We start from the raw sequence: 15134 nt of genomic DNA, 5'->3' as shown, positions 1-15134 counted from the left end.
TACTGGTTTTTTTTGTCCAATTCTTTCATTCTTGCTGGATTAATTGAAAACAATAATTTGGTGGCTAAGTGACCGGTCATACCAGTGCGACTTGTCATGCGATTTGATAGTTTCAAATCTCATGACAAGTCGCACCATATTGTCGGCAATTGAACCAATCGTACCGGTGTGATTCTGACTTGACCGGAGCCTTGCCAATTTTGAAAGTAGTGCATGAACTACTTTTTGCAAGTTCAGGTGCAACTTGCATAGACATCTGTACACAGATACACAAATCGCACCTGAAGTTGCACTGAGATTCTACTTTGAAATTGTGTGACTTCAAGAGAAGTCACATGATTTCAAAGTCAGATTGGTGTGACCGAGGTCTAACTGTTCTTATTTAAGCAGTCCTTCAGCCATGATACTAACCACACTCTCTGATGATTATTTGTACATCATAAAAAAAACAAGTATAAATATGTATAAACTTTTGAAAAAATTAAAATATTTCACAGAAAACTATTAAAGTATATCTAAAGCCATTTTTTGGGTAGGGTAGAGTAGAGTAGGGAATTAATTCCCCCTGTCCGTTTAAACTGGTGGCCATAGTCACCCAGACTGGAAATGAGGGAAAAATCACAAATTTCGAGATATCACTGGAACAGTAATAGTTTTGCAGAGACAACAGTATTAGAGGGGATTTTCCCACTTTGAAAATATTTTCTCTCACTCCTTGGTGTGTCTACTGGATAGGATGTGGAGGAAAAATCACACCAATGAAACAAAGACAGAAGACAAATACCTGACAGGGGGTTTAACCATTGCATACTATATTAAAAAAAAAATAATAAAAAAAACCTTTGGCTTTAGATACATGTGCCCTACACAGCTGTTGAAAAAGATAAAGGATGTTGAACAAAACAAGTACAAATAATTGTAACAAATGTGTCAAGTATAAGTACACCTTACCCAGCCCAGAATAAGAGATACAAAATGACATATGGAAACTATGAGGTGAGAATGGGGTTCTATCACAGCTTTAAAATAAACTCAGTCAGGGTTTTGATACCTATTCAATTCTAGTCATTTTTTTATTTTCTGTACTTCTTAGTATGTGCCCATTTACCTTTCTGTACTTGATAATTAATTTATAATAGAGTTCCACTTTAATTAAAAAAAAAACAGTAGAGTTCATCTTGCTTGCATTTGCAAGCCTGAACCAACCCCAGTTGCTATATCAGTGCTCTAATATAGTATTCCAGCAATCATAAAACAGTGAGAATGAAGTGAAAGCATACCAATGTAGCACTCTTCTAGGTCGGCTAGGGGGAGCCAGACTATAATGGCTAGTCATGAGCTGGTTAGCAGCTCAAGTGTGATAGCCAGAGTGGTCAAATTGTGGTCAGGGCTGAGAGACTTTGCAGTCCAGCCCCACTGCTCTGAGGCTTTTGGAGGAGGGCCTTGGAGACAGTGAGTGGATTTGAGGAGTGGTTGGCTGCACTCTTGAGGGACTTCGCCAATCCTCATTGGAAGGCTTGGCAAGGGGCTGGGACTCCCTTAAAAAAGTGTAAGAGCCTGCTCAGTAGCAGGAGAGTGGAGGGAGTGGATTCTGGAGAGTGGGGTGGAAGATGTGAGGCTGGAGGAAGGAGGCTGCCAGGAGGCCTAGTGGGATGGGGCCTGCCTGCGAACCTACAATCAGAGAGGAGAAAAGCTTGGAGCTCACTGGCCCCCTGAGAGAGGACTACCTGTATGGCAGGGATGGAACAGCCCAACTGATAGGTCTGGCAGCAGCAGCCAACCCGCAGGCAGTACAGGAGAGAATCCGAGTCAGTACACCTGCACCCCTGGGCCGATAGGGGAAGGAACACTCTGGTGGGAAACCAGATTAGCCCCCTACTAGTGACTGTTCACCATTTAAGGGAAAGGAGCCAAATCCCCTGCTCAGGAAGTAAGTCTTCAGATTGCTGGGTGAAGAGGAGTTCATCTAGGGTCTGAGGTGGTACAACTAGGAAATGCTGGCTAGCACTCCAACAGAGACTGCATCAGAGAAAAGAAGCTTGTGAATAGTTTCAGAAAGCTGTTATCAGTTATCGATTCCTTGGGCATCCTATGCCTCCCCCCCCTTACCCTATCCAAGTTGTAATCCCCTCAATAAATATCAAAACCAACGCACAAGTACTGGTTTCTGTCTCTGGATGAAAGCTTGTATGGAAAATGCTGTATTACTGGATGTGCAGGACTATAGGGGGACCCAAATTCATCAGCAATCCCTAAGGGGGTAGTGGTATACCTAGACCCAGGAAGCCCAATCCCAACTTAGATGAATCTGCTCCTCCTGATGCATTCCCTATAACATAAGATAAATTATCCAACAGGGAAGCCTTAATCATGGCTACAGTGGAGGTGCAATTCCAGGAACTAAAGAGAGATGGTTTAGCCCTGCAGCATCTCCACAATAACTGATATATCGGTTTTGGGTAGTCACTCCTTTAAACTGTTGTTATTCACATTTAAACTGCTGTTATTCACATACATTTACATAGTTAAAAAAAACCTTTAAAACCCCTGCATATTTTCTTTAAACTTTAGTAAATATAACCTCTAACATAACTGACTAAAACAGAACAAATATAATCACCTGAATTTCAGAGAGCAGTTCTGCCAGTCAAATGGGAAGTAGTTGACATTGATGGAACACGGTGTTTGGAATATGGCAGGAGGTAGCCAGTAGATGTACCCATAGTTATGTATAAGAACGTTGCTGTAATATGCCACTTCAAATTTACCGTCGTTGCTAAAATGAAAAGAAATCTTGTTGGTGTTCAATATTTGATAACTGTGAAACTTTACTTAAACATTTCAGTAACTAAACTGATGACAGATTTAAATATAAAGTGTCAGACAATTGTAAGTGGTATCGCATTTTTGTCATAATGTATTCCTTAATGTGTTCAGACTGAATGTGCTGGTGAAATACACAAAGCAAAATGTAGTATCCTATAACAGTGCTACTCAAGTAATGAGAAAACAGTATCCTGAAGATTTTAATGGTAAGCACTATGGTACTGTACCCAGAACGGGGAAATCATCCATTCAGTCCTAGCTAGAGATGAGCGAATTATTCAAAAATTCGGTTTGGCTGATTCGCCGAATTCGCCGAAAAAATTCGATTCGATCCGAATATATTCGCCGCGAATTTAACTTATAAAAAGGGTGTTTCTAGGCTTCAGAGAGCCTTTATATTAGTGCAGAACACTGTACCTTTAATTTAAATGCCCTTGGAGTCTGCTGGGGAAGAGAAATAATACTGTCAGTCAGTATGACATGCAGATGAGTGCCGTCGATCTTAGAATCACCGCACACTTCACTCATTTGGGCAGTCACGGGGCCAAAACCAGAGTGTGGAGCCACAGTGTGGCGGTGGAGGCAGCAACAATGGGAGGCCATACAGCACCCTATGACAAAATGGAACCCACCAGCAGTGTGAGGAGACCTGAAAGTGGCACATGGCAGAGTGTGGCGATGGAGACAACAGCAATGGGAGGCCGTACAGGGACCCATGACACACTCTGGACCTGGCAGCAGCATGAGGAGGCGGTACAGGGGCCCATGACAGATTACGGGCCTGGCAGCAGCATGAGGAGTCGGTACGGGGGCCCATGGCAGATTACGGGCCTGGCAGCAGCATGAGGAGGCGGTACAGGTGCCCATGGCAGAGTGGCGGAGCGTAAGCAGCTAAAATTGAAGGCCATACAGAGGCCTATGTTAAAAAGTCCCCCCAGCAGCAGCGTGGGGAGACGACTATCAAGAGTCCAATGGCAGAGTGGCGGAGCAGAAGCAGCTTCAATTGAAGGCCATACACAGGCCTAGGTTAAAAAGCGGAAGCCGTCAGCAGCGTGAGCAGACGACAGAGACACATGGCGCAGGGTGGCGGTGGATGCAGCAGTATTCGGAAGCCAAACACAGGCCTCGGTTAAAAAGCGGAAGCCGTCAGCAGCGTAAGCAGATGACAGAGGCACATGGCGCAGGGTGGCGGTGGAGGCAGCAGCAATGGAAGGCCATACAGCACCCTATCACAAAATGGAACCCACCAACAGTGTAAGGAGACCTGAAAGTGGCACATGACGCAGGGTGGCGGTGGAGGCAGCAGTATTCGGAAGACATACACAGGACTAGTTTAAAAAGCGGAAGCCGTCAGCAGCGTGAGCAGACGACAGAGGCACATGGCGCAGGGTGGCGGTGGAGGCAGCAGTATTCGGAAGCCATACACAGGCCTAGGTTAAAAAGCGGAAGCCGTCAGCAGCGTGAGCAGACGACAGAGGCACATGGCGCAGGGTGGCGGTGGAGGCAGCAGTATTCGGAAGCCATACACAGGCCTAGGTTTAAAACTGGAACCCAGCAGCATGAGCAGACGACAGAGGCACATGGCGCAGGGTGGCGGTGGAGGCAGCAGCAATGGAAGGCCATACAGCACCCTATCACAAAATGGAACCCACCAACAGTGTAAGGAGACCTGAAAGGGGCACATGGCGCAGGGTGGCGGTGGAGGCAGCAGTATTCGGAAGACATACACAGGACTAGTTTAAAAAGCGGAAGCCGTCAGCAGCGTGAGCAGACAACAGAGGCACATGGCGCAGGGTGGCGGTGGAGGCAGCAGTATTCGGAATCCATACACAGGCCTAGGTTAAAAAGCGGAAGCCGTCAGCAGCGTGAGCAGACGACAGAGACACATGGCGCAGGGTGGCGGTGGATGCAGCAGTATTCGGAAGCCAAACACAGGCCTCGGTTAAAAAGCGGAAGCCGTCAGCAGCGTGAGCAGACGACAGAGGCACATGGCGCAGGGTGGCGGTGGAGGCAGCAGCAATGGAAGGCCATACAGCACCCTATCACAAAATGGAACCCACCAACAGTGTAAGGAGACCTGAAAGTGGCACATGGCGCAGGGTGGCGGTGGAGGCAGCAGTATTCGGAAGACATACACAGGACTAGTTTAAAAAGCGGAAGCCGTCAGCAGCGTGAGCAGACGACAGAGGCACATGGCGCAGGGTGGCGGTGGAGGCAGCAGTATTCGGAAGCCATACACAGGCCTAGGTTAAAAAGCGGAAGCCGTCAGCAGCGTGAGCAGACCACAGAGACACATGGCGCAGGGTGGCGGTGGATGCAGCAGTATTCGGAAGCCAAACACAGGCCTCGGTTAAAAAGCGGAAGCCGTCAGCAGCGTGAGCAGACAACAGAGGCACATGGCGCAGGGTGGCGGTGGAGGCAGCAGCAATGGAAGGCCATACAGCACCCTATCACAAAATTGAACCCACCAACAGTGTAAGGAGACCTGAAAGTGGCACATGGCGCAGGGTGGCGGTGGAGGCAGCAGTATTCGGAAGACATACACAGGACTAGTTTAAAAAGCGGAAGCCGTCAGCAGCGTGAGCAGACGACAGAGGCACATGGCGCAGGGTGGCGGTGGAGGCAGCAGTATTCGGAAGCCATACACAGGCCTAGGTTAAAAAGCGGAAGCCGTCAGCAGCGTGAGCAGACGACAGAGACACATGGCGCAGGGTGGCGGTGGAGGCAGCAGTATTCGGAAGCCAAACACAGGCCTCGGTTAAAAAGCGGAAGCCGTCAGCAGCGTGAGCAGACGACAGAGGCACATGGCGCAGGGTGGCGGTGGAGGCAGCAGCAATGGAAGGCCATACAGCACCCTATCACAAAATGGAACCCACCAACAGTGTAAGGAGACCTGAAAGTGGCACATGGCAGAGTGTGGCGATGGAGACAGCAGCAATGGGAGGCCGTACAGGGACCCATGACACACTCTGGACCTGGCAGCAGCATGAGGAGACGACTATCAAGAGTCCAATGGCAGAGTGGCGGAGCAGAAGCAGCTTCAATTGAAGGCCATACACAGGCCTAGGTTTAAAAGTCCCTCACAGTTAATTCCAATAACGAACTCTACTCCTCCGTGCAATCTACTTACGAGACCCTGGGCAGGTCTGGGTCCAATTTGTGGTAGAGACTGGTTTTGTTCAGCCATGCTTGAGCGAGTAATAACAGGTCTGTGCTGCCCTTTGGTGTCTGGTTTAACACTGAACATCTGAACACAACACTGAACGTCCCAGCGTTTGTCAACGATTTGCCGTTAAGTGTTGCAAACCCGCTGAACCACGTTCATGAGGAGCCGGTACAGGGGGCCATGAATCAGTATGGACCTGGCAGCAGCGTGAGCAGACGACAGAGGCACATGGCGCAGGGTGGCGGTGGAGGCAGCATTATTCTGAAGCCATACACAGGCCTAGGTTAAAAAGCGGAAGCCGTCAGCAGCGTGAGCAGACGACAGAGGCACATGGCGCAGGGTGGCGGTGGAGGCAGCAGTATTCGGAAGCCAAACACAGGCCTCGGTTAAAAAGCGGAAGCCGTCAGCAGCGTGAGCAGACGACAGAGGCACATGGCGCAGGGTGGCGGTGGAGGCAGCAGCAATGGAAGGCCATACAGCACCCTATCACAAAATGGAACCCACCAACAGTGTAAGGAGTCCTGAAAGTGGCACATGGCAGAGTCTGGCGATGAAGTCAGCAGCAATGGGAGGCCATACAGGGACCCATGACACACTCTGGACCTGGCAGCAGCAAGAGGAGGCGGTACAGGGGCCCATGGCAGAGTGGCGAAGCGTAAGCAGCTTAAATTGAAGGCCATACAGAGGCCTATGTTAAAAATAATAACATGTTTGGGGAATGATTCATGGCGGATTTAGTCAGTTGTGTCAGGAACTGGTGGTTTGAAATCCAGACTAATCCACGCCTGATTCATTTTCATAAACGTGAGTCTCTCCACACTTTGGGTGGACAGTCGTGTCCTCCGCGGAGTTACAATACCTCCTGCCGCACTAAACACGCGCTCCGATCCCACGCTACTGGCCGGGCATGACAGCCTTTCAAGGGCAAATTCAGCTAGTTGGGGCCAAAGGTCAAGTTTCATTGCCCAGTAGTCAAGGGGATTGTCTACCTCGGTTGGCAGGGTGCTGTCCAAGTAGGCCCAAGCCTGTTGTTTGAGGTCCTGCTCCAGGTCCACCTGATGCTGCTGCTGCTGCGGCTGGTTAGTAGTTTCCTCACTGCGCTGGTGAAGAAAGCTACTCATCATCGACTGCAGACTGAGGCAGCCGCTGCTGGTGGAGCTGCCACTGCTCCTACCACCCCACCCCTCCCCTGCTGCCATGGCAGCGGAACGCGAGCGCACAGGGCCCACAGTGTCTGAGGATGGACGTTCGCGCAGAAAGGCAGAGACCAACTGACTACATAGGTGGTTTTTATAGTACGTTATTTTGGCCTCCCTCTCAGCAGGTGTGAAAAAGGCCACCATTTTTGAACGGTAGCGAGGGTCCAACAAGGTGGACAGCCAAAAGTCATCCCTCTGTCTGATGGTTATTATTCGGCTGTCGCTACGCAAGCAACCGAGCATGCTATGGGCCATTTGTGCCAAGGAATGCGAGGGACTCCCTGCCTCCATCTCCACAGCATACTGCCACTGTGCGTCTGGGTCCTCTGTCTCCTCCTCCTCCTCTACCAGATGCTCCTGCTCCTCCACTCCTGTCCGCTGAGTGGAAAAACCACCCATTTCACTCAATAATTCCTGAGCACCAATGTCCTCCTCTACCTCCTCCTCTTCTTCCTGTCCTGCCCCCACAGGGGTCATGTGGCGTTGAGATCTGTGCACCACGTCTACCGCACCCTGACCAGCCATTGTTAACAGCATTTGTTCCAGGACGTGCAACAGAGGAATGACGTCGTTCATCCCATAGTCCTGCCGACTCACGAATAGCGTGGCCTCCTCAAAGGGCCTGAGCAAGCGGCAGGTGTCACGCATGAGCTGCCAATGGCTGACATCTAAGTTACACAGGGGAGTACCTTTATCCGCTTGTAACATCAGGAAATCGGTGATGGCCTTTCGCTGTTCGTAAAGGCGGTCTAACATATGTAGGGTTGAATTCCACCTTGTTGCAACGTCGCAGATCAGGCGATGCTGTGGAATTCCGTTCTGCCGCTGCAGCTCAAGGAGGGTGTGCTTTGCGGTGTAGGAATGGCTGAAATGCATGCAAAGTTTACGTGACATTTTAAGGATGTCTTGCAGTGGGATGGTGGATTTTAGGAACCGCTTGACAACCAGATTGAACACGTGAGCCATGCATGGCGCATGGCACAACCTTCCTTGACGCAGAGCAGACACCATGTTCTTTCCGTTGTCGGTCAACATGGTTCCGATTTTCAGTTTGCGCGGAGACAGCCATCTGTCGATTTCTCTGTTCATTACACTCAGAAGTTCCTCCCGTGTGTGACTACGTTCGCCAAGGCATACCAGGTGCAGCACAGCGTGACACCGTTGCGCCCTGCACATGTGATATGCCGGTCGGGTAATGGGACTTGGCACGGGGGTGGCGGCTGAGGACACGGCGGAAGAAGAGGTGGTAGAGGTGGACATCTTTGCTGGACCAAGGACGTGCAAACGTGGAGGCAAAAGCGGCGTGACCTGTCCAAGTTGCTGGTGCGGCTGTGCCGGCAGCACGTTCACCCAGTGGGCCGTAAATGACATGTACTGTCCCTGACCGTAGTTACAGCTCCACACGTCGGCGCTGCCGTGCACTTTGGCAGCGACCGACATGCTCAAAGACTGGCCCACCATCTCTTCTACATGTGAATGCAGGGCTGGCACTGCCTTTTTGGCGAAGAAATGCCGGCTTGGCACTCTCCACCGCGGCTCTGCACAAGCCATCATTTCTCGGAAAGGTGCTGAGTCCACCACTTGGAAAGGGAGGGACTGCAGCACCAGCAACTTGGACAGGAGGACGTTCAGCTTCTGCACCGTCGGGTGCGTGCTCGCAAACTGTTTTCTCTTGGAAACGGATTCCAAGAAAGACTGCTGACGGAATCCGTGAAGAGGAGTAGCAGGAGAAGGAGCATCTGAACGAGCGGAAGATGCCAACGAGCGACAACTCCCCTCAGCAGAGGTGTTGGAGCCTTGACTGGCTGATAGAGGGCGATTGACGTCGGGTGACGGAGCAAGTAAGGGAGCGGGTGATGGAGCGGGGGCTGGGGCAGGCAGAACCGCCGTATCTTTATCACGGTTTTCCCAGGCCACCGAATGGCGACGCTGCATATGCTGACACAACGCTGTAGTCCCAACATTGGCCCCCTGGCCACGCTTGACTTTCTGGCCACATAGTCGACATACGGCTACGTTTACTTCCTCGGGCGGCTTGACGAAAAATTGCCACACCGCCGAGTAGGAAACTTTGCCCCCGCTACTCCTCACTGGCTGACTGCTACTTCCTCCGTGCACACCGGCACCACTACTGGCCGTGGTGGTAGGCTGCAGTGGAGCTGGTGCTCTACTCCGTGGCCGTTTGGCTCCACTGACACTGCTGCGACCCTGCTGCTGTCTCCTGGGCAACCCACCGACTGTTTTGCTCGCTGGCAAGCTGGCACCCTCTTCTCCTGATGATGCGGAAGCAATAGCCTGATGACGACGAGGCTGCCAAGTGCGGTCAGCCTCATCATCATCAATTAGGGTCTCCGCGTCACTACTAGCCCCCTCGGCTGCGTGTGGGTCAGGAGACAGACCTGTCTCTAGACCGGCTACCGAGCCACTCTCCTCGCCAGTACTTCTTCGCCTGGCTGCTGAAGAGGCGGATGTCTCCCCCCGTTCCTGACCGCCCTCTGTTAGCTCTTCCTCACAGCCCACAGCATGCGATACTTTGCTTGGTGAGGGAACACCAAAGGACAGGGGCAGGTAGAGGACACGTGATTTCAGTGGGCTTGCTCCCGGGCCATGCCAACTAACGGTTGTGTCTGACGTACCCACCGACCGTTGGCTGTAGGTGTCAGAGGTGACCTGGGAAGAGGAAGACGACCGAGTCAACCAATCGATGATGGCAGGGTTGTCGGTGGAGACACGACCGCTGGATGACACCGGGAGCACTGGCCTCTGGCTGCGACTAGTGCTGCCTCGACCCCTTCCTCTGCTGCCACGTCTGCTCGCTCCTGAAACATTGCCTCCTCTGCCACTCCTCTGCGTGTTGTCTGACATACTCTTTAATTCAATAAGCACCCCAAAAATAAAACCGGATTTAACTTTGAACGTACAATAGTGGTTGTGAAGCAGAAAGTCAGTTTATTTAGCACAATCGGTCAATTGCAGCTTGCCGTTGGCTGTAAACTGTACGTTTATGTCACTGGAATGCACTAATCACCCAAAAAATATTACCGCCACCCGGCGTGTATATGGATTTAACTCTTTGAACGTACAATAGTGGTTGTGAAGCAGAAAGTCAGTTTATTTAGCACAATCGGTCAATTGCAGCTTGTCGTTGGCTGGAAACTGTACGTTTCTGTCACTGGAATGCACTAATCACCCAAAAAATATTACCGCCACCCGGCGTGTAAATGGATCTAACTCTTTGAACGTACAATAGTGGTTGTGAAGCAGAAAGTCAGTTTATTTAGCACAATCGGTCAATTGCAGCTTGCCGTTGGCTGGAAACTGTACGTTTGTGTCACTGGAATGCACTAATCACCCAAAAAATATTACCGCCAGCCGGCGTGTAAATGGATTTAACTCTTTGAACGTACAATAGTGGTTGTGAAGCAGAAAGTCAGTTTATTGTACACAATCGGTCAATTGCAGCTTGCCGTTGGCTGGAAACTGTACGTTTGTGTCACTGGAATGCACTAATCACCCAAAAAATATTACTGCCAGCCGGCGTGTAAATGGATTTAACTCTTTGAACGTACAATAGTGGTTGTGAAGCAGAAAGTCAGTTTATTTTGCACAATCGGCAAACTGCAGCACCAACTGTGCACGACAGCCACCAAAAAAAAAAGGGTGTATGTCACTTTAAATTTTCGATTCTTTGATAGCTGTGGCCCTAAGTAACAATTCTGTGTCCCTGAGTAACGATTCTGTGTCCCTGAGTAACGATTCTGTGTCCCTGAGTAACGATTCTGTGGCCCTAAAGTCTCTGTGGCCCTAACTCTGTCCCTTCATACACACAGGTCTGTCTCTCTTGAATGACCCGGAGGCTAATGGAGAATTCTAAGATGGCCGCGATTTATAGCTCCACCATTACACAGTGCTGGCTGGCTGGCTGCTGATTGGCTAATGCGATCACATGTCATGAATGAATGCATTATGGGTCAGAGCGCCTTGTCTGCGCGCCTTCCCAGAGATCCCCGCTCCGTCACCACACATGTCGCCGCCATTTTTTGGAAAATTCGATTCGTGCATCCGAAGTGTGCTAATCTTCGGATTCGGCGCGAATCGAATTTTTCCAAATCTTCGGAACGAATTCCACTTCGTCATGTTCGATTCGCTCATCTCTAGTCCTAGCAATGGATAATGGAAGTTATAATTAGGAAATGATATTGACAGCATCCATTGTGATTTTGTAACTGTTCATCTGAAGGCATTATTTCCATTTCATAAAATAGTGCTTGTAATCACTAGGTGCAATATATTTTTCCTAACCACTAAAATTATATAAACATTATCCAGCACATTTCTACTATATTTAAAAGCACAATTGGCAGGTCACATATGGCCACAAGGTAGGGAAACTGTATTTTTGAGATGGACATGCTTATTCATGTAAAGGTTTTATTTGTGCAAATGTTTACACCTTATGTTTCCTATCGTGTCTTTCCATCTTCCACAAAAAACACTTTTATGCCAGATCAGCACCCCCTACTATTCAGATTGTAGAGCAACTTCAGTGCAGCACATATACCCTTGTATAGGAAGAAGAGAGAAGCCTGTATGAGGCCCCCCTTCACCTCATGAGACCGTGGCAACGGCATTCTACCCCCTAGTTCATTGATTTTAATGGGGGTGAATGTGATAGTCTAACTAGGGTCACATGATAGAGAAGGTTCTGGGAATTGTGGGGAGTCAATAGAGATAGGTCAATTAATGTCAGGCTACCCCCCTAATTCTCCAGAACCCCAAGGAGCCCTATATAAAGAGGCTGTCAGATAGGGTTTTTGCCAGTTGCCAGAGAGTGACCACCGTACAGGAGCTCCCCTACCACCCCCACCCCATCCCATCCTGGCTGGTTTATGTGGTGGATCCCTTTGGTGTTATATCAAAGGGAAAATGTAAGAAGATGAGTAATTATAAATGCTTGTCAGCTCGGGTCTTAGTGGCTGGACTGAATACATTCATTGATATTGAGCAGGGGCGGACTGACAATTAATGGGGCCCCCGGGCAATAGGGGATCATGGGGCCCCTGTGTCCTTGCCCAAACTCAAAAAAGCCTATGAAAAAGGTACAAGGGACATCTCATGGGGCCCCCTACTGACCCCGGGCCCTCGGGCAGTGCCTGAGTTTCCAAATGGTCAGTCCACCCCTGATATTGAGTATTGTAGTTTAATATAGCTATGGTATTTAATAAAGTTGATCATTAAGTCAATGTTTTAAACCAATAAACCAGGCTCTTTGAATCCAGTGTGGTGTGTTGGTGCATTATTCTCTGCATGTTTGCTAGATTTTTTACTGCCGTCTATGGTCCCATGGATAAGTCACCAGAACCCCCTGCAATGTCTACCAGCTGTAGCTTCTTTTCAGAAGTGAAGCCTTCACTCCTGCTGGCAATCACCCCTGCTGGCAATCCAGGCAATCACCTTTCTGTTACACTCCCCCAGATATACTCTCCAGCTGGACAGCAGAAAGCTTTAGGACCCAGGCCTGGGCTTCTCTGTAGTACAGAATACCACCCCAGGCAGCAGGCCTAGAGGACGGGAACACATCAGAGTCTGGGAGGGAAGCAGGCTTTCCAAGGTCATTCCCTAACATTTATACTCTTCTGCAGCATGCGCAGCTGGCAATAGCCCTCCTAGTGGCTGGTCAGGCAGACATAAGAAATCATAGTTCAAGTTGTTGGATCCTCTTTACACTATTGCCAGGAACAATCTCCAACAGTGGGCAGAAGCAAACAATAACTGGGAGCATAGAGAAAACCTGAGCAAAGCAGAATTATCAATAGAAGCTCAGAACTAGATTTAGGCCAGGGATACTGCGGCTTGGGGCACGGAACCTTCAGCAAAATCTTTCCACGGATGAAACCTGGAAAAACGTGCATGTATTGCAGAGAAGTACTGCATAGCTTTTTTGTTTGTTTGTTTTGCACAGAAGAAAAATAGGTAATTTTGGATAACATATCATTAATTAGCGCCACCCACTCTTACTTGTTTTCTAGGATAAGATTTGGCTGCCACACCATGTCAGGAGGAACTCTAAGTATTTCAATGTCATAGAATTCAGTCGTATTCCATGTCAGTCTATTGTCATACCATCCCTGTTGAAAGAATACAGTCATTATTCAACAAATGACATAACAAAGAAAGCCAAGAATACAACAAACCATACAGCTGTAACATACAGTGCGGTTGTTGAGTACATCGTTTCAGTGATGCAATATATACCTCAGACCAGTGTTTCTCAAGTAGTGGGTCGTGAACAGGGGTGGACTGGGCCATGGGGAAAGTGCCCCTCAGGCCTCCCTAATGCCCCTATCATCACCCAGACACTTACCAAGAGCAAGAAGGATCCCCAGATTTCCCATTAGTTATAATTAATTTCATGTGTTTCAATTACTATTTATTTTTGTGGGTTTTTACCTCAACAGCACTTTTATTTTCACTAATGCTGTAATTACTGGACTATCCATTTAAGAAGGAAGCCATTTGCTTACAGTTTAAAAAGTGCATATACATTGTAAAATACTGCACAAGTTGTTTTGTGAAATAAATTATAATGTTTTGGAAATTAAATTATTTTTGGGTCGCGACCAAGGACAAATGTGGATCCTGAAGTTCCACAAGTTGAAAACCACAGCCTTAGACCACTGGTTTCCAATATGTGGCTCGGGGGCCAGATGCGACCCTTTGATTGCATTTATCTGGCCTTTGGAGCACCGGAATGGTGCATCCATTGACTCCAAAAGCATGTCATTATTCTTCCCATTCTTCCCACTGATACCAACGATGAGGCACTATTCCTCCCACTGATACCAATGATGGGGCACTATTCCTCCCATTGATAGGAATGAAGGGGCAATATTCCTCTCATTGATAGGAATGAAGGGGCCCTATTCCTCCCATTGATAGGAATGAAGGGGCACTATTCCTCCTACTGACTCCAATGATGGTGCACTATTCCTCCCATTGACTCCAATGACCCAATGATGGGGCGCAATTCCTTCCACTGACACCAATGATGGGGATTTAAACCTCTCACTGATAGAAATGATGGTGCACTATTCCTTCCACTGATACCAATGATTTGGCACTATTCCTACCACTGACACTAACAACAGGCACTATTTCTCACATAATACCAAAGATGAGGCATTTTCTACTCCCACTGCAAAGAGTCCAGCCCTCCTAATGTCTTAAAGACAGTAAACTGGTCTTTTGTTTAGTAAGGTTGGAGACCCCTGCCTTAGACATTCGTTTAACGTGGTTTTGTATATAAGCATGAATGAGTGTGTACAGTGGTACTCATTTATCTGGTGTCCAAGTACATTTACACAGGTTTCCATTCACCTCCCTGTGAACAGAGCTCAAGGGACTACTCATCAATTGATCAATAGGAATTGCTGATTACAAGAAGCCTTTTTAAAGGTGGACAAATTCATCTGGTATAATCAATTATTTCAGGATAATATAACAACCACAAACAGAATTAGAAGAGGCCTGGTAATGAATATAGAGTATAACTTACCTGATCAACCCAGACATTTGTGGTGAGGGTTTCATCTGCTTCTTTCTGCAATAAAAAATTTTTTTTATACACCTTACTATAATGCCTAAGTAACTGATGAAAATGCTGAGACATTACCACAAAAATAATTTACTTTTACATGAATATCTTGTGTATTTTAATGGATATCTATCTATCTATCTATCTATCTATCTATCTATCTATCTATCTATCTATCTATCTATCTATCTATCTATCTATCATCTCTGCTGGATATACAGTATAAACCTGGACCAGTTTGTTGATGTCCGTCCATGAAAAAAGAACAACCCACAATTTTCTCTGAAGTAACTTAAAACTAACCAAAGGTATAGAAGAACTATAGGCAAAACTTTTTACATTTTGGATA

General features: G+C 48.2%; 1 protein-coding gene across 1 annotated transcript in view; it reads right to left on the bottom strand.

Annotated features, from left to right (window-relative positions):
* Positions 1-15134, bottom strand: part of CHRND (cholinergic receptor nicotinic delta subunit) — a 37937-nt gene that overhangs the window by 13110 nt on the left and 9693 nt on the right. The window contains exons 3-5 of the mRNA XM_089680095.1: positions 14747-14791; positions 13210-13319; positions 2621-2776 (exon numbers count right to left, since the gene is read on the bottom strand). Coding sequence (XP_089536221.1) covers positions 2621-2776; positions 13210-13319; positions 14747-14791 — 311 coding nt within the window. The remainder of the gene's footprint in view (positions 1-2620; positions 2777-13209; positions 13320-14746; positions 14792-15134) is intronic.

This window comes from Staurois parvus, unplaced genomic scaffold (genome assembly GCF_062004578.1).
Source record: "Staurois parvus isolate SC_StPar_1 unplaced genomic scaffold, SC_StPar_1.0 ptg000235l, whole genome shotgun sequence".
Classification (NCBI taxonomy): domain Eukaryota; kingdom Metazoa; phylum Chordata; class Amphibia; order Anura; family Ranidae; genus Staurois; species Staurois parvus.
Note: the sequence above shows the minus strand (reverse complement) of the source record. Positions and strands in the feature narration are given on the sequence as shown.